This window comes from Ceratina calcarata, unplaced genomic scaffold (assembly GCF_001652005.2).
Source record: "Ceratina calcarata isolate Rehan_Ccalc_2016 unplaced genomic scaffold, ASM165200v1 scaffold180.2, whole genome shotgun sequence".
Taxonomy (NCBI): Eukaryota; Metazoa; Arthropoda; class Insecta; order Hymenoptera; family Apidae; genus Ceratina; species Ceratina calcarata.
This window is the reverse complement of record NW_017139431.1, coordinates 1-27918: the sequence shown is the minus strand read 5'-3', so window position 1 is coordinate 27918 and position 27918 is coordinate 1. Positions and strand designations below refer to the sequence as shown.

The following is a 27918-nucleotide window of genomic DNA, read 5'->3' as shown; positions in this document are numbered from 1 at the left end:
CCAAATCTTTAATTAAAATCATTTTATATATCCAAATTTCATCCACTCGGCTAAAAGTGTCGATTTGAGACCTATTTTTCTTGGACTATACGGTAATTAAGAGGACTGTGAAAAACAACGCGGTGCTTACCCTAGAAGTTCCATAGAGCAAGGTTTATATAACGAAGTTTCTAAAAAGACTTTGTTGAAAGTGTGTTAACTCTCATATTGTCTGTTTACACAGTGAAATCGTACGCATGCAACACTGTAGCTGTCCGATTTCATAAAATAGTTCTGCTTTTTCATTAGCAGTCTATTAAATTTAATGCAATGTATTTTAGATCAGGTTCGAGTAAGTTGTATTTACTTACGTATTTACGTTTATAGTACGTTGAGTGAAAAAAATGACCGGAAGTAAGATTAGTATAAAAAGTGGTAAGTATTTGCCGATAGCGAAGTAGTGTAGCGATATAAATTTACTCACGTAATTAAAACGTCGTCTTAGACAAGCGTTGTAAATGAATTTCTGAAACATTTCAACGGAACGGATGCGTTTTATTATCGCATACGATGGTATTCGGTTGGCAGGAAGCTCGTGCAAAGTGAATTTACAATCGGCTACCGGGCCATAGAAAAATATTTTGATTCTAGAAAGTATGTATCACAGTTTACGACCCCGACGAGCAGCGGCGACTATTTTCGAAGCGCGGGCCACAGTTAAAACTCTCACGTGTTCCTGGATACACCGCAAACACTTTCGCGTGTTTTAAAAGCCGTAAACGCTTTCGCGAACACCGTTTCTTTGTAGCGTCACGAGTTACGTTCTTACTACAGCGATTTCGTCATTACTCAGCGACCATTAACTTTACCCCTATCCTTTTTCAATATCTGTGCGTCAACGTAAATTCGACCGTCATATGCTGAAAGTTGTCTGAGGTCGTTCATCGATTTACAGTTTTATCAAATAACTGATAACCGGTAAAAACGAGAACTGTGAACTTTTTTCAATACGATAAGTGATTACGGGTTTTGATGTTGTTATCGCGAAATATTCGTTAATAACGCATCGCGATGTACGGTTGCGTACGGTCTTGTTTGCGGCAACACTTCTGATCGAGTATCAAACAGCGTGGACGTTCGTACGTGCACGTTACGTTTTTGAAAAGAAACGATAACGATGCCTCTTCAGAGTTACATCGCACCAGCAAAATTGACACGACTAACTCAAAATACAACATAAAGTAAATAGAGTAGCTCCTCTACTCTTTATATTTTCTGCAGAAAAATCTGCGATTCACTTATAGTACATCAGTTCAAAGTAAATAGCGAACGAGATGTCAATAGCAAATTTTAAGAACGGATCGGTATTTGGAGCACGAGAGCCTCCCCGGTGCAATTGCGTTATGAAATCGTTCAGATGCGCGATATGCACATTCTTCTGTCGTGCGTTAATAAACATGTGACCCAATCGTTGATCAAATGCCAGCGACAGGGTGGTTTACCTCGTCCGGGGTTCGTTTCAACATCGATCGTGAAACAGTCGTACTAGGACCGAGGGAATTTCGTTCGATCGACTAGAAGTGCTGACACGAACTGTGCAAGTACATACTATGTACACTCCAGTTTTTCTTAAAACGTTAAACATGCCCTAAATCCGTCACGCAAAAATTGCAGATGTATTGTAGACGCTGTATTTAGAGTTTTACAGAATGTTTCAAAGAAAATAAACAGGCTTAGGTTTATATCCCATATCTCGATCTTTTTTCTTTAAAAAAAAGAAGAAGAAGAAGAAGCTAGACTAAATTAACACTTACAGTGGTACGTTGTAAAAGAACTATATTTAAAAGTACATCCTCTGTTTTTATATTTTCAAATTCCACGTGTTCAATTTAAATATTTGTGTTCGTTCGTGATATACCTCCGAATTTCATTTCTCGAAGCGTTAGATAAATATATCTGGAAATTCGTAGCCTTAGCATATTTCAAAGCTGATTTTTTTGGGATATTTATACAGAATGTTATCAGTTATCTTCGTTTCGATATATCTTTTCTATTATTATCCAACTAGGTACAAATTTATTAAACGACTGTTGTACCGAGACAAATGTTCGAAGACATTATCTAAATTTGACACCCACTGTCTCACGGTTCGCAAAAACAATTAGTTCTGAGAATCAGGCTTTGGAGCTTGTGAGAACTCCATCGTAAGCTATAGCGGTTACTATAAAAAAATAATAATCTTCAGAGCATCAACTTTGAAACGGAGATTACATGCTATTTTCGCTGAAAGGTTACTTATAGATTTTCCTGAGAAATAGGCTTCGACAAAGCCCTTTGTCATCTTTCAGGATAAATATATAATAAATTTTTCTTCATCGTGGTTCCTAGTAGCTACATATTTATTTTTATAGAACGAGAAGAGATTGTAGCGAGTGTTTCAATTTAAAAAAGCTGCATGTAATGGACACACAATATCGTTTTTGAAAAGTAATAGAAATATCAATTTAAATCCTATTTTTTAAATCGATATCACAAAAACTTTGTTTCAATGATATTTCACGTATAACATCTTAATTAAAGTGAAAATAGGAAAAAGTGAATAGTACTGGAGGAGATTTATAGTAGCATAAAATAAGCATTAGATTTCGTGTTTAACGGTGTCACTTAATATCGTCGTCATTATCGCTATTTTTAAGCGCACAGACTTGTTATTTATTTTCGTCCGTATGAATCTAGAATGCACTTTACAAAGCGGTATATTCATCGCCAATCGCGTTTATATAAAGTGTGTCCAGTGAGGAACGTGAATCGTGTGGGATCTACCGAGGCATTCGCATAAATTATTCGTAACCACAGCGGCCTGATTTTGTAACAGCAACATGTTAGGGAAATGTGACTATTAGTCTTACCTTCAACTTTTGATAACGGATCTATAAAAATTATTTTCAATGTAAAAACCGTGTTTAAGAGTAATTACACATTTACTGGCGGGTCTATTATTAACAAAATGTAAAATTAATATTAATGTATAACCGATTTCAGAAAATCGTTACGTGACATTTAGAAAAGTTTTATCTCGTTTTTTCAGGAGTTAAAGTTCTCACGTGTGAATTTTTTTTTACTTGCGCTTTACGAAGCAGAAATTAATACGCAAAACGAGTAAATTGCGCAAAGTCTGTAAAGACAATTGAAGCAAATTAACAGGCAGGAAGCGTTGTAAAAATTACTGTTTACTTAGCCTAGTCAAGCAATTTAATACGGCCAAGTAAACTTTTCAATGTAAACAAAACGCATCATTGAATTTCCTATGAATGAACTTGTTACCGAGGGGTTGAAAAACCGCTCTGTTAACACAATTACCGAGCCGCTATCCGGCTACCCGGTGAATCGATCCGTCACATCTTTTTTGCGCTAAAAACAACGTCATTCACAAGCATCGATCAGCTATATTTACCGTGCGCACTATTTTTTACACCTCACACTACGTTTAAATTAAAAAGTATATCGTCCTTCTTATGCTAGACGCGAACGTGAAAATATATCTATGTGTGAATAAAGGTATGACATATTGAATGCCCAGTTTCTTGTTTTTAACTTTATGTAACAATAGTAATATGCATTATGTAATGAGTAAACAGCGAATTTCTATGCAAAATGAAACTTTTATTATATTGATTTAAATGACAAATTGAGACTACCTTTAAAAAATCATGATATGACACGCAGAAGCGAATTAAAGCGAGGACTAGTTAACATCCAAAGGACCCCGAATAAAAAGATATAAGAGCTCGAATAAAAAGATATGTATATTGCGCACACTGCGCATAATTTAATTTGTAGTTTTCAATACACAAGTACCAAAGGCAAAATATTTATGATAATAAATTGAAAAAATAACATTATTACAAACAACATTATTCCTGCAAATGCCATTCGTTATATCTTTTGCACATCAAACTTTTCTGTAAATTTATAAAATTCACAGTCTAATAATAAGATAATGTATTAATAATTAGTAGCTTTCCTATTAATATTGTAAAGAGAATTTAACTGTGAACTTCACAATTGATCTTTTTTTCGTGAAAATAAGAGTTTGAAAACATTTCCATTAGAGGCCTCCTATTAAAACTACTCGCCGGGTCTTCTCTAGCAGACGGATGTTGTTTCCTCTAAGCGGCTTAAAACTTGCTCTTCCGTGCTAATTCAATTATCATTTGTTGCCTTTTCTCATGCTTTCTTTCTTTCTTTCCTTCTCTTCTTCCTGTTTCCTCGGTGCAATGGCACGTGCGCCTGTGTACGTACACTGCACGAAAGCAGCCACCACACGCAATGGAATCGATCGATCGAGATTCATTGGTCTCAGTCGTCTCTTAATCTTTCGTAACTGGATTTTTAGTTCTTTGCTTACGATAAAGAAAATTATGCAGCCAATAGCGATGCCATCTATCGCGGTGCATCTCGGTTTTAGAATAAAAAATCATCGCAGCGTATTGTACGTCAATTTGGAGCCAAGTCAGTGACCCAGATGACGAGTTTCATTGCCGTGCATAGGTATTCGAACCAAGCCAACCTCCTGAATATTCAACTGATTGTCAGACACGATCGTCACTATCTGGAGTATCTCTTGTACTTCACCCACATTAAGAAGTTAACTTGGAAGAAGTCCACTCGAAAATTGACATGCTCCAGTTCGACCCTGTATAAAATATCGCTGACATTGCTTCATTCATCGTAATCAGATCAGACTATCGAATTTCCCTACCGTCCCTACAAAATATTTTATTTCTGCTATTTCCTGTTTTACCATGTTAACAGATTTTCCTCTGATTAAAAAGAATATCAAATCGTTGCTTAATATGCCTATCTATAATTCCCATTTAATCGATTAGTTAAATAATATAATCCGACATCGATCAGTGTCTTTAATGTCTTTATGTACTACTACACTTTCTCAAGAAGTTAATCTCGCTACTTTAGCATAGTGTGCCGATCCTTCATCACTTGTTAAATACCATTTTCGTATCGTAATCGCTTAATGATTTTCAAACCGGATCGTTTAATCTTTTCTGGTACAATGCTGTTTATCAACGTACAGATCAATACTGTGTGTAGTGATTCGCTTTCATACTTGAACAAAATATGACCGTAAAAGAAAATAATATTCATATTAAAGACAGACATTTTACTGATTCCTTAACAATAATATATATTTGATCATTTGATTATTCATTGAATTATGAGACAGGGAATAACCGTTACCCGGTTGCGCTAATTTCTCGACATACTCCTATTCCCTTTGGTATAATTTTATGTCAAATAAACATCACAGCAGCATGCCAAACTTCAAACGTTCTCTGTTAACAATCGCCGTCCGCGAATTTATTGCACGAAGCTGCCAATCCGTTTGCATTTCCTATTTCACATTAACGACCGTATAATTGCATCAAGGTCTCAAATACAACGAGAAACGGCGCAATGCGTCCGCGGAATTATCGATTAGAAAAATCCGATGAAAGTCTTCGTTTCGTGATCAAAGTCGAAGAACCGATCCGAGGTAGAAGAACAGCTGACCGACCGGTTATCGAGTGAGACCAGCTGACCACTGATCGATGACTGACTTCGAAAACCGGAATTTCTTCTGGCTAATGACTGGAATCAATGTCAGCTAAATGTTACAAGTGTAATCGAATTACTTTGAATTTTTGTAAAAGGAAGTACGAAGTTAACGAATGATGATTTTAAGAAATTGAAAGTAAAATACTTCTATTATTTCTTGTTGTGTTTTGCAATAGAAAGTGGGCTCGTGTTCCCAATAATAATAAATTATTATTTTAATATATTAAAGAACAGTAACACGCTTTTCATTGCACATAATTTTACTTATTAAGAATAAAATTACGTATTAAATGATATTTCCAAGAATATCTGAATAGCAAGAGTCTATTAAAATTCAAGAATATACACAGGAATATTCTAACAAGAGTTCATTAAAACTTTAGGGCACTTCTAAAAATGTTTGACCGAGGATAAGACCGAGTGGAATAAAACAATAAATAAAAATATTCTGAAATGAAAAATCCTTGATCTTCATATTCTATTTATTATTTACAACGTACATATATTTTAAATAATGTATAATACATAAAAGAACAAAATATACAAGGTGAGTCAATAAAAGTAATCATGTGTAGAGACTATGTAATTTTTTAATGATTCATCGATACATGCTGTATTTATACTAATTTATTACACAATAGGAAACATTGAATATATGCATTTTCTTGTTTTGACGAACCGAAATGTATTTCTGTCAGGTTTTGTAATCAGATTAATAATTGTTTGATAATATTAAATGACAGTGTTTATTCTGTATAAACAAATAAAAATCTGAATGAGTTATTTCTATCCGTTTTTCTCGAGGAACGAAACTACTTCGGTGCATTGAGTGGAACGATACTGGCATGTGAAAATCGTGAAAATAACTACGCACGACTATAACGAACGGATACATCTCATTAAAATAGCGCGATGTCGCGCGAGAGACAGAGAAGAGAAAAAAACGTTTTTAGATATAGCGTGCGCACCTGGTGTCATGTGATTTGGATCGATGCCATCGGCTAGGTAGCGAGAGAGCAGCAGTCTTCTCGATGTTCGTGCTGTTGCTCGTTCGTTCCTCGCCCTGAAACAAAAAAGATTTCTAACTTCAGTTACGAGCGGCCGCGACGATAAGCTCGATCCTATTATTCATGACTCTGTTCCACGATTTTCATTTATCGTCGCCTCAATAAATCATTGCGTATAGACGTATCTTTGCTCTTTGTTCCTTTATTAACCGATTCGTCTTCGATTCGACTCGAATGATCGATAGAAATTCTCCCCGTTAGAAACGCATTATTCGAAATCACAGCCTGACTCATGTAAAAGCAGCTAATCGCGACTTGTGCTAATTGACCGTTGAAAATATATATAGTTCATTTTTCTTTCTCTTTTTCAATTCAAAATACGTAATTAATATTTTTTCGCAGAATGTTTCGCACTGAGCGACAGCAGTGTTTTATCGTAAAAAGCTTCGTCGTCTTCTCTTTCATTTCGGAAAATGTGGAAATTTTGTGTCTGCTATAATTTTTTTACGCACTTAATACGATGATAGAATCTATCAGGGAAATATTCCATAGACTTCGGCCAGGATTAGATTAAAAAAAAAAATGTAAGAAGAATTCGAAAATTGTACGTGGATCTGCGGAAAGTTCTAAACTAACACGAATTAGTCGTTAATTAAGCGCTAATGAAGTAATTGCACGTGCCGCGGTAACCAAGCGTCGCAGCCGACCACCGCAGATTGTAGAAAATTGGCAATTAGAGAATCGTCTCAGAACGGCTCGCTATTTAGGTGTTATCGACCAAGAGCATTGTCGCACTCCGTAACAGCGAATAATCAGATTAACTTTCATCTAATTAACCTACGTTTACTTTGAGGTTGACCGCACGATGTTTAACCGCAAAAAGCTTCAACTTCATCTAATTATCGTACTAGGCTAATGGCGTTTGCGTTTATTAGTTTCTCCGAACGCCACCGTGTGCGTGAAGTTTTCGACGCTCCGGCATCTGCTCTAAAATAACCCACACCGCTCTTATCTTATTTCGCATTGCGTTTTTATACTTTCACGATATGCAAGATTTTCTTTCTCCGAAGCGGAATAGGGGTCAGATCGATAGGAGCTTCTCTCGGTCCTTGCTCCAGTTCCCGCAAAAAGAGTCAATCGCAATATCCGCGCTACCGTCCCAGCGGACAGAGATCGCATCACGCGTTTGGCGAGCCCATGAATTATGCAGCGAATCTCGAAGGAGAATAAGATGATAACTCTGCCGGATCGTTGGAATCAAGGCTACGTACACGATGATACGTACGCATTAGCGAGCCGCGTACGCATATTTGGCTAGCGATCGCGAAATTTTCCTGCCACTTGCGCTCAACGAATGAGTACCGAGTAGAGTCTCGTTCCCCGCGAGTATTCGCCATTTATTAACCAACGGCGTTTCATGTTTCGCTTATTGCTCTCGTAATATTTTATCTGGTTTCTTTGATGATCGACGCTGATCAGAACATCGATTAATAGGATGAATATTGTTTTTATTGATATTCCACAATTGCAATAGAAAAATAATTACAATGAACTTGGTTGATTATCTATAACTCTGGTCGGTTGATCTTATAAACGTTTGCGCGATAAGGACGATGTCGCACCGTCAGCAATTGCAATCAGTTTTTTTATCTGCACCTTCTCAGATACAGTTCTCTCCCACCAATTATTATCGTGCAGCCTGTTTACCGTTCGATATAACTTTCTCGAAAGAAAAAGATTGGCTCGACGGGAAGATAGTATAGAAAATGTTTCTGTAATAGTGTAACACTTATTGTAGAAGATTCCGAAATATCTCTTCGATATTATCAGTTTCTAACAGATCAGTTAATTGATATGAATGTATTTACTAGACTATATATCAATCTGTTATAGTAATCGATGTGGAGCATTTTTAAAGCGAGAATCGATTGGCTAACAGACTTATAGATACAGATTTCTGTTCAGAGTTAAATATTATTCAGGCTCGCCTTTATTGATCTTCTCAAGTGTGTAGAAATTCGAGGTTGCAACTAACGGAAAATGTCAATCCATGAGATATAAGTTTTCTCAAGTACATGTTAAAAATCAATCTTCCTGCCGTGCTGTCCTTTCTTGCCTCTTCCACTCTGTAGCAAGATCCTTACAATAATATCAAATCGGTACATGTGCACTCGGCACATTCTTTGATTCTCGAGCAATGTCGAATGCATAGTATACGCGACTCTTAACCGTCTCTTTACAATGTTTCGCAATGTCTTCATCCCAAGTCTAGCGTGCTAAATGCGCTGGGTTTAACATCCCTACAAAGTATTCAGCATCGAATCCTTATCAAAGATTTGGCGTTAACATACAGGTAGTAAGTAACAATGAAACTGAGCTAGCTCGGGCTTGTGTTAAAAATTGCCACAAAATTCAAATTTTTCAATTCTCGATCTGGCATCGATACTTTTGGATTTCAATATAATTTTGACGCATCGAAGACGTAGACTTATTACTCGTTTTGAATTTTGTCTCCCTAGAGGAAACTAACACAAGCCCAAACTGACTCACTTTCATTGTTACTAGTTGTACATATACGTACACCTATGTATGTAAGTGTACAGTTCTTGTCACGTGAATTGTTTACACGCATCATTAATCTGATGCATTTACAACACGCATATTATCGTGTAATGCTTGTTAGTTTATTAGGTACCTACGCCCACTTCGCTGTTACATTTATTAGCATATGTACGAGTGACTCGACTAAACAGAAATCCTCGAGAATCCGTGCAGAGCAATCCGACGGTGACGTGTCGTCGAGCAACAACAGTCTGCATAGTCTAATTAAATACACACTCGGAACAACGTCGACAATTGTCCCGTGCGATACCTAATCGTTCCACTCGACGACGATCGTCGTATCGTCGAAACACAGATCATCCTTTCTCGTATATTTCAATACACGTGAATCCTGATTCGTACACTCGATATAATTTTCGCACGCAATTTTTAATACGCGTAGACTTTCAAAGTGAAACCATACTTCTGTTCATTTAAGATAAAAAAATTTATATCTAGCTTGGGTCTGTATAAACCATACCTCTGCTCATTTAAGATAAAAAAAATCATATCTAGCTTTGGTCAAATTCGTATCTAGCTTTGGTTTGTATTTATTACAATAGTAAAGCTTTTTCGTTTAGGGTAATTATTAGCATATTAAATTCAGTTTATGCAGTTTACCAGTCAGATTATGCTACAATCCCGCTGACATGTTGAGGTTGAAATGAAAGAGCGTTGGTTCTCTCCTAAGATCAATTGCTGGAATTATGGATATTTGTCAGTTATAGGAGCCCGATCTTTTGTTTGCTTAACGCTGTTCAACAATGCGAACGGATTTGGCCGGTTCGAGCGTTTATCCTCGCGTCTCCAATCGGAGATATATTTATACCGTCAAGTGGTTCGAGCACGCTAGCGTTTGCAATAATATTTATGCCTCCGATGCAACCGGACTGGCCACCCGCGCGCTCTGCACTCCCGTTGGGGAACGGAACGACGCGGGTTTCTTCAAGATTTTCCTATGAAATCGTCCCCGGGTATTCTCTTCTATTAGACCAATCTTCGTTCTCGCGTGAACGAACGTGCATAGTACGTACGCTTCGTACACGCTCTGTTATATTAATAAACGTCTGGTCCCGCGCGCGCGGCACACTTTGCAGCGTCGCGTCTTGTTATTATTAATCGACCGGCATCGAACGATCATTCTCGTTTTTAGAAAATAAACGCATCTCCGATAACCATAAGTTGCCTGCTTCTTTCTTCGTTTCCAACGAGTATCCGATTAACTTTTTAATCAACGTGAAAGGTTTTTGCGTAATCTACTCGAATTAACTGATACTAAAAAGATTCTTGTTTGTAAAATATCTGTTTTGATTTATACTCGTGCCTCTAGTTTGTTTACTCTCCAATCGTTATCATCATTATTTGATACATGAACATTTTCATTATTAAGCGAATTTTATTAAGGCATCTCTGGAATAAAATTGATCAGTAAAATACGAATATNATAATAAAATATAAATAGAAATAATAATTGCTAAACCTAATATTCCGGCATGCTTTTGTATTTCTAAAAGATTGTAATCGCCATATATAACAACAGTTGAAAATGTTATTTGTAATAGTTGCATAATATGCAGCTGTAATAAGCCTGTTTGAGATTTGACAAGTTTAGATACAAAAAAAAAAAGTAAATCATAAATGGCTATCTGAAGGAAAACAGTTATAAAATTCTTTGACAAACACGATATTTCTCATTGTAAAATACTTAATTCGTTCGCTAAGGTTAATGAACTATACGTTAGCCAGTTGAATACTCAGTCACACAATTCAAACAATATGCTTAGAAAATCGTTCGTCAAACACAAATTTCGCATGCAGCTTAAACAGTTCCGTTTGTTTGTCATCCATAATTCATTGCCGAGGTTGCGAGGTTGATACACCACGCAGGTTGCACAGATTTCAAATAAAATAAGTGCACAGATTGTTCAGAGCGTTTAATTTCGTTTGTTTGTGATCAATAATTACCGAGATTGATTCTGCATACATTGAATCGCGGCCTGATAAGGGAATTCCATCTGCCCGCGCAGACTTCGGAGTCAGAGGAGAAACGCGTTCCTCGCCTCGCACAAAAGGCGTTATCAGCTGAGAGAGCAGTCTATCTACGGGTTGTGTACAATTAAATGTTCCCGGAGTCGCACATGGTGCCGTTGATAAGCGTTTTCAAGCGTTCCGTGGCGGAGCACGAGATAAGCCCGCGCGCATTTTATTAATAAATCGTTAAGAGGCACCGACAGATTATCATGCGCCGTGAACGGTTTTGCATCTGGCCTGCTGGGGTTTTGCTTATTATTAGAGACGGCTTTAACGAGGCTAATTATAGGCAATATTATATATCCATTGTCTCTCCTGTTGCCTTCATGTGTTTCTTTAGAAACACGTTGCTCGCCCGAGGTCATTGTCTGATCGACGCTCATGCATATCGGATATTATCACTTTTTAATTACTCGACGTTCATATCGTTCTTCACGATCTTAATGTTTTACTGGAATCGTCTCTCTATGATCAGACCTATTTTATTCGTATAAGTTCTAGGATCTAAGTTAGTTAATAATACAATATTCCCTTCTATTAATTACTTGCATCGTTGCGTTTAGATAGTTCGATAATTTTTTAAATACATTTGCTTGGCCAATTTAAGTGGCACTTGTTCTACGAAATTTATCAACTTACGAATGTCCACACCAACTGGTATTACACAACTGTTATTATGAGTTATATTATCGATCACTTACAATGTTATGTAATCACTATATTATGATCAACTTTGAGACATCGGGACGAGTAAGTCACTTATTACTAATAACCAGTACACTGGGATAAAAGAAAATTGTTTAGTAATTAACAAACAATCGATCCGACGATGCGTCAACTATGTACTATTTATATATTCAGTATGTGCGAGATACTTGTTACGCAACTCTACAGTACGCATCGGTGAAGTATTAAACGGTCGCGTTTTTTAATTTAAGTTCAGATTGGCAAAAATTGTGTCTTCGCAATTTTGCAATTGCGACGAATTGACAAATGAACTTCTAAGTAGGTATTGTCATCGTTCAAAAATACAAGAAGCGACGCTTGCTTGGCTGCGAGTCTTGTTTACACGCTGGTGTCTTGCAAAAGATATGTAATTGATTTCGGTCGCGAAACGAATAAATGGTGTAACATTTCCAGAGAGTAATAATGGTTCTGGCATTGTCTCGCTTTGTGCTGCTGTTGAATATCAGTTTGTGTAACTTATAATTACTTTGTAATAAAACTTATCGCTGATAAACGTACAACTTACGTTTCGTCAAAGCCAAAGTTCATAAGTCTTTGTAATAAAGATACTGCGGATTTGCGTGCAAGATAAAACAATGAAATCTAAATTGTAGTTTTTAATAATGTGTATTTAGTGCATATTCTTGCGTATTATATGCGTTCTTCATATTTCATCAAATTTTTCCATAAAACTCGCAGTCTATTAATAAAGTTTATGATAAATAATGAAAAATGGTCTTAGATGTAAATAATGCATTTGAAAAAATAAATGTCCATTCCATGTATATATTCATCTTGTATAATTATCATTAAATTTGTTGTTGATTCAGATAGTTCCTCCTTTGTATAATTTTTATTTCTCTCGTGAGCGGCTCGCTCCGATTAAGTGCATTGCGGCTTGGAGCAGTGGTGATATGCCGTAGCTATAGTCACGGTTATTATGGGAATGTTTACGGAAGATTCCTGGAAACGCATGCCGTCGCTCGGTCTTGAACTCGCGTCGGGAAACGATCGCTTCGTGAATAATTATGAAATTATACACCCTCCGAGATCAGCAAGTGGTTGGAACAATTTTAACGAACAGTGCATAGAACAATTAAAATGACGCGTGCACGTTTTATTATATGATGGGGTAAAAGTCACAGTAGTGTAAGTCACTTACTGAAATGGAAAAGTTTTGGAAATAGTACAGCTGTTGTGCTAACATGTTTAATAATTTATGCTACTATCAGTTTGTAAGGGAAATGAGTTAGAACTTACTTTACGTTTTATTTGAATCTACTAGCGTTTATAGTCCAAGAAGGCAATCCAAGTTACAACTTGGCTGAGAAGTCAAATACTTCATTAAGCATAACTCAGAGACTATGTGGTAAAATGCACTGAAATTTCGCAAAAGTACCTATCAGGTGCTTAACTAATTGTGCTAAAAGTTTCGTGATTATCTTGAATAGTGTTCATTTAGGTGATAACTACCTTAACAAATCAGAACAATAAAAAAGTCTCGATTTTGTTTCGAACGATTATTTGAGTAAGAAATGTTGTTGATTGTTTCAGATGAAAATTGAAACGTCTCAGGACTTGACGTAAATATCGTTGACCAGTGCGTTCGGGGAAACATCATGAAGAGGAACCTCGCACCCTAGTCTACTCGCACCATGTTAGTGACACAGACACCCTCCTCGACGGAGAATCAGGCGAACAACATGCTGCCGGTGCTCGAGGAGGAGGCGGACGTCGACGTCGACGACGCGTTCCCGCCGCACGTCGACACGACGAACATCGTCATACAGCCGGAATCGCCGACCAGCAAGAAGCAGACTTTGAAGACGTTCAACGAGGTGAACGCGCTTCTACAGGCCGGCAGAAAGAGGGAGGTGAAGCTCCTGATAAGGGACAACGCCTGGCCATTGAACAACGGCATTAGGGCGCACCTCTGGCCGGCGTTGTGCAATCAGCACGCGCATGGCAAAAATATGCTCGACGGATTCTACTGGGACATGGTGAATCAGGTGTTCGGAACCACAGGTTTGTCTTTCGCACTACAATTTTGTGTACAGATTTGATAGTGACGGCAAGCCACAGATAAGTTCATGTAAAGTCAAATATTTGGAGATTGCGGATTTTAAGCGTTCACGGAAAAATTCTATGATCTGAACACATAAAGAATACATTTCATATGTATTACATTTTTGTTAGGTAAAAGAAGTTCCAATTTAAATTTCATTTCTCAAATCGATATGACAATAGTTTTATGTTGCATAGAAATCCGCAGTCTGTATATTTACAAAGCACGATTAAAAAGAGTAAAAACTGAAACTTTTCCAATCGAAAATATTCTTGATTCTTTAGTTAATATTGAGAATGTAGTTCGCGATTAACGTGTCTCGTAATGGCAGAGTAAACTAAGTATAACGTATGCTTGCTAATCGTTAATGAAGGAAAATTGTTTGAAAGCTTCTGTAATTTCCTATGGAAAAATACTAATGAAGAGAATGACGTAAATTCCTTTCAAATTGCAAATTGTAGCACTAAATAGATGATTGAATCCAATGTTGACACTAAAACTTTCAACAAGAGTGACAAATGTTAATTAAAAGTGATAAACTGTATTACGATTAAAGATTTGTCAAAGTGCGAGGCGTTTCCTGCGTGTTACTAGATCTTGAAACATGCAGAGTTATTTGCCATTCTAATAATAACTACCGAAAATCTATCTGGCGGATACGTATTATTAGCATTTTAATACGTAAAGCTTGCACGTAGACGCAGCCTGCATATTTTCTTATTAAAATTCGATATCTCATGTTTTCGTTAGACCAACCGTACGTCCCACCTACGTTGACCGGCTCCTGTGCATTACGTAACACGTATTGAACCCCAACCCGGTGTTTAAGTCAATTTAGAATTTTTTTTATAAGGACGTATTAGTCTATAATGATCTTAGGGGCAAAGGAAAATTCCTTAGGTTCACAAATTCTCAATAAATAAAATTCAGTTACAAGCACGAACCTAATTCGTTCACCAGCATTAATTCTCCTTATTGATTTATCTTCGATGGAATCAAATGTAGAAACAGGATTAAGCTTCTTACAGAAGTTAGTAACGAACGAGTGCAATCGAGTTTTATACTTACTTATCTCATTCCGGAAATGAATCTAGCGGCGAGAAAGTTAATAATGATACACGTAAGTTTCTACTTCTTGCTAGATGGATCCTCCGGGCATGTAAGAGTAGTACGTTGCGAACGTTATAAGCTAATATCAAGTTCGCGTGATTTCTACAGATCGATGGTTTGTGTATATATATACTTGAATTATAGTGCTTCGCATCATGTGAACGTGTATTTAGTATTTAAAATATAACAAGATACTTAGCTTTGCCAGAGCAGTGTACATGAAAAATGATTAACAAACAAGAAATTCAATTTCTTTAATCAGTCGAGGAAGAACGTTCTAATGGGTTTAAAATCGATCAATTTAATTTCAATCCATTAGATCGAACCTGACACTTCCGTATCTTGTGATTCCTTCAAGTTTTATATAAGGCTAGTACATTTTTATATACGTTTTTATTTATCTATTATGCTTAATGGATAGCTAAACAGTGTTTTTCCTTTATGTTTTTAAATTCTGAATGGAGGACTTGCACCCTTCGACTGTTTTGACTATCGAAAGCTTTCTCTCATTAGGGGAAAGGGTACTCTAGTAATTCCGAACGCGTGGCGTAGTATTTGCTTTTAACAGCCGGTGGCGAGTGATGCCTGAAATTACCTGTTTACAGAGCTGCCGGAAAAATCTGTCATGCTACCGCCGTTCGTTGACAGCACTCATTGCCTGTCGTACCAGCTAACGAGAAAGGGCAGGAGCGTTGCGGACAGAGTCGTATCCGTCCTTGGATACGCTTGCCCCGATATCACTTACAGTCCATCCCTCTACCCCATCACGGCACTTCTTCTTCACTTTATGCCAGGTGAGTGTCTACGAATAAATGAGCGTTCCCATTTTCCGAGCAAACGGTGTCTGTCCCATTTTCTAAAGAACTTCCTACGCTTGGACTAATTTTTATTGTATCTTCTAAATATCAACTGTTTGTTGGATGAATGCTTAACATCGTATAAAAGTCACTCCAAACAGCTACCTTTCCGGTTAAATTAACGAAAGAAAAAGCTTAAGTACTTGCAATTTATATTGCAATATAAAAAGGACGGTTTATTTTTTTCTCGGACGTTGAAGCACTTGGCGCGAATCCGAAACTGGCGTGATAAAAGAAAATATAGATAGAGGGAAAGAGGGACTTCCAAGAAAACTTCTGTAGTTCGTTGGATCGCGGTACACAATGGAAATTCACATCGCGTGCTGCAAGTCGAATTTCTTGCACGATCGCATAAATTAAGACATTGGACACGCGGTTGGATTCGATCCCAGTGCTATTAATAGGAATGAAAATCAGAAACGTTCACGAGATCACCATCCGGCCGTTTCTGTCCGCAGAGGAGGAGTGTTATCACTGCATGGCGAGTTTGGTCGCCACTAAGGACAAGATGTTCATTACGCAAACGAAGCTCCTCTACGAGGTCACCTGGAAGACCGTCGAGCAGATCACCAAGAAGCACGTGGTACGTGAAACTCTTTCAAACTCTTGGCTGCAGCCCGCTGCACCGAGATGAATCACGTCCTCTTCGTTCGACCTGCTCTGGCCTGCGTTTGGCTCGGGCACGGATCACGCTCACTCGTTTTGACTAGATATACTTGTTTACTAGGAAACCGCGATCGTCTTCGGTTTCCTTTTTAGACGGATGCGACTGAATAATCGATGTTTCATCGCATCTCAATAAATGCGAATCAATCCCCTTACGTTAGACCAGAATGGAGCGATTACTCCATTAGTGTTCAGAGAATGAATCACGAATTTTTTTACGCTTGGTAATTCGAAGATGCTTTGGATGATGTAACATTTCGTTTTTTTCTAAGGCTGTTCTTATACGTTCAAAGCATTTTTAGGTATAAAACCGTGAAAAGTTCCTGTAGCAAGTCTGTCTTTTTATCATCTTCCATAGCCTTTCAATAGATAGTTATTACGTATTGAGCTAAACGTTATCCGATCGTGATTCTTCATTGAAGAAATCGGCAGCGGTACACTTGGCGAGACACTGCTCCGGATCGAGAGCGGAACGGATCTACATGGACTGGATCTGGTGGATCCTTCAGTATCTTCCCTTCCAGCATCTAGTCAGGGTTATGGACTGTTTCCTTCACGAAGGCATCAAGGTTGGTGTAGTATACATTCGTGCATTTCCACGATACATTAAGGCGACGTTACTGGCTCTGATTCAAGCCGCGGATGAGGCAAAAGATATGCAGTTACGCATATACATATATGTACAATATGGAACGGTTTTCCAGGAATAGTATAAACACGGAATCCCGGCGTTGAGTCCGTGCCAGTAAGAGAATCGATGTAACACGCATTTTTATTTGTTGACTCTGTCAACGTGTACAATGTGAGAGTTTGTATCTGAAAAATAAATTATGACAAATTTGCAATGATGTCGCAAGGAGAATTTTGGTTCTTCGGTAGAAGAGACATGAGTCATTGTTCTTTAGAATTTATTCATAGTCTTGCGCGTTGATCTAAGAGATTATACAGTTGCATATCTTCAATTTATTTTTGTTCATCTGTTTTAGGTCTTCTATCGAGTAGCAATGGCTATAGTCCTATTATTCTACAAACATTCGTCGCTGCAAAACTCTGAATGGATGAATGAGATTTCGAAGAACGGTATTGACGCTGCCTTATCGAAATTCTGCAGACAAATACCGGTAGGTAGATACTCAGTATTAGTACGTAAGTATAATATGAGTATTTGGGTACAAAATTCCTTAGCACGTCGTCTCTTGATGCATCATCGGTAGCTAAAAGTAATTCAGGAAGTCCGGGTTCCTTTAAATGTAATTCTTCTCTTAGCACTTTTATATTTAGAACAAATACGTAGAATTAATTCATAATTATTTTAACTTCGATTTCTTCGAACCACTTCTTCTTAGATTCATTCTTTAACAGCGTTTAAATTTGTACTAGTTACGATAATACAAGATCAAGTTTGAATTTTGCAAGTTGAAGGACATTAACGGACAGTTGTTCTTGAATGGCAATGTTTCGGAATGTTATAGGTAACGTCAGCTAAATTTTTACGCACCGCGTTTGGGATCCGCGGTCTCAGCTCAGCATACATATCAAGAGTATTTTTGCGCACAGAAATGGCCCTAAAGAGTAGAAGTGTATTAACGGGATCCAGATCGTTGGCTAGATCCCGATCGACGGACAATCTGCCGACAAGCCAGTCTCAAGTCAACATCCAGATGATGTCGCATACGCTCACGATCAGAGAAGTATGTTATCTGTATTCCTTTTTTTTTACGATGCGAATTCGTTTTCTAACGAATTATATGGACTCACGTATGCCAAGATTTATTTTTCTTTTTTTCTTTTATTCTCTATCTAGACTTGTAATACCCTCGGTATTGGCATGTTTAACGATGTTTCTTATTTATTTCTGGCATCGAAATTATATTCAGGAGACAATTGTACATATATGTGAGCCCATTGTTTTTAAGTGTTGCAAATGACTCCTTATTTATTTGTTGAGAAATTGTTACAGGTTCGAAGGTTTATTTATTTAATTGTAATGTTCTCTTACGGGTAGAATTGTAGACGAATCAGTAGACGATTCGATTCGACGACCGTTTTAAGAAATAGTTTCTTAGGGTATTAGCAAATGCAAACAATGGCAAAAAAGCTGTTCAATGATTCACCCTTTGTTTTCAGAAAGAGTGTGAAGACACATACAAAGACAGGGTATCGTATAATTATCTTTTTGGGAAATGTGTTGTTAGTTTCATGTGCTCTGCCCTCTGTTCCCGAACTACTATTTTTTACCTGTTTTTTTTTTATATTCATTCATACTCACTCATTTGTAAAACATACACACATACACACACATTACGTATCGTGCCAGCTTGGTTGCTGTTACAGTCTATCCACTCGCAGTTACTATTTCCTGCTTTACGAGCAGAATAATTCAATGATTAATTTCTTAAGTGCAATCGAATTTGTAATCTTCTTAATCGGTCAGGTCCTCACTGGCTTTCAGTGTTTAACGAGTGTGATACGGCAGTAATGAAAATACGTTTTATGACTGTAAAACCAGTCAGAAATTACCGATTCTCGCCTGTTGTTAAATTTATAGTGTCAAATTTTACATAAAGTTAGCAATACACGAAATCGGAGACCTTTTATTGGTTTCATCGTTTCTTAACGCAATTTTATATTCTACCGAGGATGATGCCTGATACTCGTGATTTGAGCAATTCGATTTACATATATGGTGACTGTTACTGGTGGACTACACCGCAACAGTTTTTGCTTCTCATTGATCGATAGGATTGTCGATAGAACTTCTCTTTAAACACTTCCCTTAAACAACGAAAAGAGTTCTGATTTTTCGAAAGCGTTCCGAGACATCAGTTTCGATCAGTGAATGCAGCAGCAGCAGCAACAACAGCAGCAGCAGCAGCAACAGCGCTTCATTATTAAACTTTTTCCGGTCTATCTGCAACTCTCAGTATTTACATACACGACGTTTTCATCGTATAACAACTGTACAAAGGAAAATGAAACAACCAACCCGATCGAGGCGAACGCATTCTATTTTTATTTTATACATATACTCTGATTATTGTTTTCAATGCTTCCGTAGCACATTGATTACACCGATTTTATTTTGTTAATTTCCGTTCCTCGAAATTTATCATTGCATCGGTTACACCGGTTAACGAATCGAGCGTCCCAAACACATTTCACGGGATCGTCGACGAAAGGATTGCCCAATTATAAAAAATGTTCGCTGGATAAATGTTAAATTGTAAATATGTTTAACAATGTTCGAGTAACACATTTCTGAAATTGGATTGGTTCCTTGTCGCTGATTCTGCACTTTGGATGTGCGTTAGTGAAAGCTCGAGTTTATGACCGATGTACACACACAATTTTTCCTGTTATGCTGTGTGTCCGATGATTTTTAACCAGTGTTTCGTTACGATACTTTTATTGTTCCCATTTGGTATGTAATATAAAATCTAAACTAAGAGAATAAAAAAGATCGTGTCAAAGACGAGTACGCAAAAAATTTACATAACTGACGGTTCTGTGTTGTCTTGTGTCATGCTGCGTTACTGGAATGATGATGGATTTTAATGGTCATGGGTGTAGGGTGCACACAGTCCTGGACCGCGTGCTCTGTCAATGGGCGTTTATCCCATACAAAACATATGCTCCCAGATTCTAGACATGCCTAATGTAAGTACTGGTCGTCCATAATTAACTGAAAAACAAACAAAACGAACAAAAACCAGGCACGGATTAAGGGATGGGCTAGGGCGACCCACAGAATCTATCCGAACACGTTCTTTCAAGATTACTGTTTACTCTTTAAATAATAAAATCTATTTGGAAATGATGTTGGGATAGTTTGCTCTGCGTCCAAAAGATATGTGTGAAAATAAAGTGTGAAGTAATCTTTTGATCTTGGGGTATTATTGATATTATTACGCGAGCTTGTTATGTCGTTTAAATACATGTGCCAAAGCATACGAAAAACCGAGTCTCAAGTCCTGTCCGACCTTTCACGTGTGAAAAACTTACTACGGTTTTCAAGATCCATTCTGCTCTGACGAAGACCTTAATCCGACCCTGACACAGAAAATCGTTAGGCAGTAGCAGAGTTTCTGTAGTTCGCTGGTCGCCTCTTTGTGGCATGTCGATATTGTCGTTATTCAATGTATATATACATCTTGGAGAACATGTATTAGGTTTATTTACTCTGTCGTGCTATTATTTCAATTACATCCCTGAGAAAGTAAGAGATCGCGTCGATTAAATCGGTAGCACATCGTCCTAATGGATCTTCTTGAATAGAATTGCGAGAAGGGCCAGAGTTTTATAGAAAATGATGTATTTTTTATTAAGGAGGAGGAGTTGTATGATCATTGATCAATTCGTCGGTGTCACTTTCTCTGTTCTTTTTATTTGCCTGGGGTTTAATGTTTCTAAGTAGCAGAATGTACACACGTTGATGGAATGATTGTATGATGGCCTGACTTATGTTCTATTGAAAACAATGCACTCTCTGTCTATCTATCTCGATTCGTAGTCCCTTTGTATAAAATTAGTACACTCGATTTTTACTATTCTCTGCTACCTAAGTACCTACACATTAATTTAGCATGCGTTCCCGTTTTATTTTCACGCATCCGTAGCGGTTCATCTCCGAGCTCCTACGTACCGGTCCTGATTTACATTATTATTTATCGTCATCATTTTAGGCACTTCTCGATGTATGTGATTCGTGTACAATATTTATGACAATTAGCAAACTTGTAGTTATAACTGGAAAATGTTTTGTGACCACCAGTTGAAAGCACACGTAGACATTATTACAATGTGTTAATCTTTTGCTATGCGCCATTTGCGTCGCTTCACGAAGTTCCCATTTCACGATCTTCACAGATAATTCACTCGAAGTCATAATTTCTTACTGGATTGTAGCCATTCATTTTTTTTTTGCTCTTGCCTTTCTTGCATGTCGAATGAATTTTTTGCATCTCGAATGAATTTTTTGCATCTCGTTTGAGCATACTTAATATCCTAGAGCTAATCTTTCTTTTTTATGTTTTTTTTTTATACTAGCGACGTAGATTAGAAAAATGAATAAAGTACCAAATATACACTATACCGTTTTACGCCATGAAGGAATGATTACACGCAACAGATTTATGGATAATAAAATGTCCATAGAAATGTGTTAGTGGTTTAATAAATTAGCAAAATATACAGATCGTATATTTTTTAAAAGAATAAGAACAAATTTTTAGAAATCATTTTGGCTTTATAATCACCTGATGTATTAATTTTTTTTAAGTCAAGCGCATGATTACCGCTGCTGTGACTTAGTTTGCTGTATTTTTGAACAACTAGAAACTTATTCGAAACTAATGTTTGCACAGTTACGAATAACGATTACGATGCACGGTGTTACTTAATTAAAATTTCGTTTGTTTACTTTGTGGCAGTTATTCACATTATGGTCCTGGCTACCGATGCGGATCACCATGTACCAACCCATACTATTGTACACAACGGAGGAACACGGTTGTTCACTAACAACATTTTACGTGAGGGTAGAGCAACACGAGCCAACTCTGTTGATGATAAAAACATGTAACAATGAAGTAAGTACCTCCCTATTTATGATGGATCAAGTGTGAATGGCAGTGTGAAGTAGTCAATCCACTGTATTGCTATCCATCAAATAATTGATAGTGATTATCTAAATATTCACTTAGATCGTTGATAATTTTATTCTCGTATGAACATTTAATCTTAATTCATCTGCATTATTTGTTGTTAGGTATTCGGTGCCTACTGCTCCACGAGATGGTGCGAACGCAATTTGAAAAACGACAAAGGACAACGACAGGCTTATTTTGGAACAGGCGAAACGTTCCTGTTCAGCTTGTATCCCGAACGAGCAAAGTACCCTTGGGTAGGGATGGACTCTTCGCACAATGATTCTAAGGTTCATCATTCAGCTGAACTATTCATGGCTGCGGACTCGAAGATGATAACCATAGGCGGAGGGTAAGCATTAAGATAATGCTGGAAAATAGACAAATATACGAAGATCTATGAACCGCAAAAGATAGAAAGAAAAGACATTTGTATCGTGCTTTACAAAATGACCTCATTAGAAATCCCATTAAAAAATAAACAATTTATTCCGTTTCCAGGGACGGTCAAGCAATATGGATGGATGAGAACATAAGATACGGGAAAACAGATCGGTGCTCCACGTTTAACAATCCACCCCTTTGTGCCAACGGAGATTTCGAAATCAGGGTACTGGAAGTGTACGGATTCGCCGGTGCTTGAGGCAAGAGACGGGACTCTGGACTACGATGTTTCAGTTTATTTGATTCCCTACTGCCATTTAGCGACTCTCTTCTATATAATTATATATATACATATATATACAAAATTGTGTATTCATTAGATACACAAGTATCTTCGTATATCGTGTATATGTGCAGAAAGAGTTACCGCGAGACTTATCCAACCGCGGTATTCCCTCGAGTTGCTTACGGTGTATTAGTATTATTATGTGTGTATGTTTCGTTGTCGAGGCGCTGTTCGAAGAGGTTTTTCAATACCGATATTGAGATTATTGTAGATTTATTATCTCTCCTTCGTTTTCATTGATTACGCTTGCCCGTTTGATTGATAGTCTCGATGCTCGCTGAGTAAAGAAAGGAACGACCAGACCAGATTTCTGTGCCGTAAATTTATTCATTAGCTGGAAATAGAACGGTCGTTATAAAAACGGTCGTTAACGGGTTAATTATATGTTTGACAAAGTAAATATCGACAATAATCAAGTTTAGTTATCATCGATTCGTTTATGTTATTGCCAATTTTGGTATCCGGTGTGTATATATTGTAAGAAACCATTGGTTGTTTAAATAAATACTTAACGTTCATTGGACTAGATGCTAACGCTGTACAGTGGTGAGTATAGAAATGGAGGAGTCCAGTAAAGTTTTTAGTAAAATTGATAGCATAACGAGTCTCTTGTTGCTTAGTTTCCGAACTTTTTATAGAAGTTGTTAAAGTCTCCTATGTTTAATACGTTATATTGTACAAAATCGTATTGTTTAAGTATACACGATGTGATAAAAACGATAATTTCAATAATAATAGAATAACTAATCGAGTAAAATTTGTCTCCGTTGATCTACTCGTCACTGTATACACATGTCTATATGTTATATATTATTGTATATAATATATTATACATATATACATTTGTGTATATACGTACATATACATAGTCTATCGTTAATTTTTCAGTTTGACAGTAATGCTCTTCGCATGTGTTAATGTTTTGTAACGTTTATTCTCCTTAGTATTGTTATGACTAGCTTTAAAATCGATTATTGTGTACGAAAGCGCGAGACGACCATGAAACAAAAGTTATGCACTCTTTATCTTTATATATATATATATATTGAATATCGCTCGTTCGTTGCAACAGTAACGCAACGGAAAGATTACCTTACTATTTCCTGAATGGCAAGTATAAACGTGTACTGACTGATTTTGTAACAACCGATGGAAGTTGTGTCAGTATTACAACAAGCGTGCGATATCATATTTGTCACGCGTTTCATGTTAATTTCTTGTATATAGTATAAATATTATTTTTTGCGCAATTAGGAACAATTAATTTACATACACTATACATGTGCATCGACGAGTATAATGATCGAACATGAGGAAAGTACTGTTGGCAGGGGGCGAATGGTACTTTAAAACAACGACATTTTATTATTTTCTATAGAGATGTTTGCGTTGTGGAAAGGAACGAAATGTTCATAGTATTGGGGTGATACGGATTAGAAAACCCGAAACGCGTAAGAGCCATAGATTTCGTGATAGCGATTTAAGGATTTGTATATTTTATATAACATACATGAATTTATGTCTTTAATGGAGTAAAAGGGAGATTTACCAGATTGTAAAGGAATTATCGCGTACATGTACAGGGAAACAGTATGATGATTTCTTGGTTTCAATGTGACACGCGTATCTTTATACTCAACGCATTATTTCTGTCGATACTGGATCACGGACGTCGTATATGCGTTCACAGGGAGAATGTTTACGTACGCGGTAATGTACAAAGTATGAAGTATATGACCAAAGCGAACAACATGATACAATATTTAAAGAACGAAGCGAGCTGTTGCTTAAATTCCACGAAAGTACGACTTTCCATAAACCTCCGTAATCTGGTCGACGCACTGACAATTCGGGCATTCTGAGGAAGCGTGTTAGCGTTCTATTCGTTATCCTTCGTCTCTTTGTGATGAAATCTGTATCGGTAATATACGGTACACGATTAACTCTTAGAGTACCTGCTTCTGTGTTTAGGTTTCTTGTTGTTACTATTTTTCTTTTTGTTTTGGGATGGAATAAGAAGAAATGTAGCGAATGGGATCGCGAGCGTGCGTGAGAATATCGTGAAGAACGCGTCCATTTGTAGGTTTCCTTGGTTGTGATGTAGGAAGTGGCTGGCACCACTTTTGACCTAGTTAAAAGTATGTAACTAACTAATAATGTTGGATCATTAAGATGGATCATGTATCTTTCACCCCCCGTTAACGAGTGTAGAAAGAATTTAATGATGCAACATGTGGGAAAATGCCTCCTCCATAATGGCTATGCGTTAAGATCGTCAAAGATTCACATAAAAAGCAAGAACACTGATAAGAACGAAGCGCAAGAAACTCCGCATGCAAGCCGAGCAAATTGTTTCTTCGCTTCTACAAGGAAGGGTAGTTGGTTTCATATCGATTCCTTGTACAACAGCTCGAGATACAAAAGGATAAACGAACGACGAAGAACAAACGGTCAAACACATTGTACACGGCGCTAACGAACTCGAAATGTTCTAAATGTTTAACGAGTTGACATGTAACGAATTTAGCAGTTAAATCCCTCACCCCTTTCTGAGATTCTTGTACTATCAATGGTATATGATACGTAGCTAGAGTAGTCGGCGAAATAATAATAGTGAGTCCGGTCACGTTTCAACGTTTTGTATAAATTTACGATATTAAAACTACGGTCCCGATGATATACGTGAAATATGCGAAAGGGTAACTGCTGATCTCATGGAGGTGCTACGCTAACGATTAGGGTAGCGAGATGTATTTTACATTGAACGGAAATTCGTATAGAAGATCGTTGGAACGGAGTTGAATTTTCAAACTTCAGATGCGGAGAAGTATCTTCCTGTCGAGTCAAATATACTTGCACGATATTGTAGTTTTAAATTGTGGCTGAATTTTTCGAAGATCAGGTAAACGATAAGAATTTTGTCTAAATGTGAATAAATATCTTTCTCCTAGAAGATACACGAATGCTATCAAGATAATTTATTGTAACTTTAAAGACATGTATTATAATTGTATCTCTTGGAAACGTGAAACATAAATGGAACAAACAATTGAGCAATCGATAGAAACTCTTTCTAAATGCGTAGAAGCATCTTTTTTAATAATAAATGCTGGAACAATATGAAAATGGTTTATAGGAACTTTGAATGCGTATAACTATATTTCTCGTAGACGTGAGACTCATTCACGAGCAGAGTAGAAAAGTTGAGCAATCGATAGGAGTTTTGTCTACAAGAGAAACACGACGCGAGCAAACGTGCATTTGTAGCAACGTACGATCATAGTTGAAGAAAAGGAAATATGCGTGTACTTGAATTTCGTGTGGTTGACTACTATATCGTTAATTTAGGTTTATTACGACTCGCCTGTTACGTTTATTGTTGAATATCAAAGTTTTTCGTCTCCGTGCTAGTATCCTTTTCTTAACTATTCCGAGATTCTTACCAGAGACATTAATTAAGTGGTTGCTAGTACGAATGATTATTTTACATGAAATTATAGTTGTGTGATAAGTTGAGCGAGTGAATATTTATTTATTGTGTATTTGTGATTGACTGAGATAGAGCGAGAGAGAGAAAGAAAAGAAGAGTTGAAGCTGATTACGATAACGATGATGTGCTGACAATGGAAAGTATTATTGTTTAAAGTTTCTAATGTAGCATAGCATAACGTAAACTTACGCTAGAAGCTATATGCAAGGTGTTTATTATAACATTCGCTACATTCATCTAACAGAAATATGTTAGCAATATAAAAATCTGTCAAAATATTTTTTTTTAAGTAAACAACAATATTTTTACGATTTTTGATATTGTATGAGTTGATCGAGTACGGCTTAATTTTTGTGTATAAACATTTTTATCAGACTGGGAATACAGACAGAAGTTAACGAACGTTTTATAATAAACACATTGTGTACACAGACATATATACATATATTGCAGATATACGTACATATACATATATACATATATGTATATATATATATCAATAAATATAAATATACATAAATATGCCTATAAATGACGAGAAAAGAAAAAATAAACGTAATTGAATGGAGTGTTTTCAAGCTTTTCGCAGTGTTGTTATATTATATAATATATAATGTAAGTTGTACCGTTTCCGAAGCAGAAAATTGTTGCCTCTCGATGCTACTTTATCATATCATCGTTGTGAATAGAATATTGTTATACACGAATTTATCGTCCTGTTTATTCCTTCTATTTTCAGAAGGAATCTCATGTGACATTCTTTATTATTATTATACAAATATAATGCATGTGACCCTAAAAAAGCCCACATGTGAAACCAAATTATAATGTACAGATCTATTCAGAACTACCCTAATATCCTTACAATTACCAGAAATACATACATATAATACTATGACCAAACACATTTTCTATTATAGATTAAAAATGCTACAGGGAAGCATACAAAATTATTTCTCTTTACAATTTTAACGTTCGAAGATCTGTGCTTAGAGTTTTTAACATGCACTCATGTCATACTGTCCTAGTAATTCAAATGTTTTTCGGTCGCCAAATGAACCGTCATACAGCGATGTAAGTACGGACAACGTTTCTGCGGGGTTCAGAGAACAGGACTCGAGTTCTATCGGTTGTAGTTGTAAAGTTACAACAGTATTGCACGCGCAGTGCTCCTCACAATTTCGACGGTGCGGTTCGTACTTTACGCGCTCCGTTCATTATGATTCTTTTTCCAATTGAAGTAGAATTGAGCGTCAGATTGAAGATGAATCAGTCGTCAGTATAATAAATTATTGGTGCAGTGCGCTCGATATAAAAAAAGTGATCGACGTACGCTGATCCTTTTATAGTTGTTCGTAATCGATTTCACTTATAAAGCGTGCGAACGACTATTAA

The 27918-nt window shown here is 36.9% G+C and overlaps 1 protein-coding gene across 5 annotated transcripts in view; it reads left to right on the top strand.

Annotated features, from left to right (window-relative positions):
• The window catches only part of sky (GTPase-activating protein skywalker), a 37792-nt gene extending 11356 nt beyond the window's left edge, over window positions 1–26436 (top strand). The window contains exons 2-12 of one of the 5 annotated variants that reach the window (XM_018037971.2): window positions 13515–13985; window positions 15741–15929; window positions 16451–16575; window positions 17081–17227; window positions 17645–17779; window positions 18131–18349; window positions 18786–18815; window positions 20229–20315; window positions 22088–22246; window positions 22426–22655; window positions 22805–22946. In XM_018037971.2, coding sequence (XP_017893460.1) covers window positions 13616–13985; window positions 15741–15929; window positions 16451–16575; window positions 17081–17227; window positions 17645–17779; window positions 18131–18349; window positions 18786–18815; window positions 20229–20315; window positions 22088–22246; window positions 22426–22655; window positions 22805–22946 — 1833 coding nt within the window. In that variant the 5' untranslated portion in view covers window positions 13515–13615. Of the gene's footprint in view, window positions 1–13514; window positions 13986–15740; window positions 15930–16450; window positions 16576–17080; window positions 17228–17644; window positions 17780–18130; window positions 18350–18785; window positions 18816–20228; window positions 20316–22087; window positions 22247–22425; window positions 22656–22804 lie in introns of those variants that run through there. The other 4 variants (XM_018037972.2, XM_018037974.2, XM_018037973.1 and 1 more) reach the window with 4 other exon arrangements.
• The last annotated feature ends 1482 nt before the right edge of the window (window positions 26437–27918 follow it).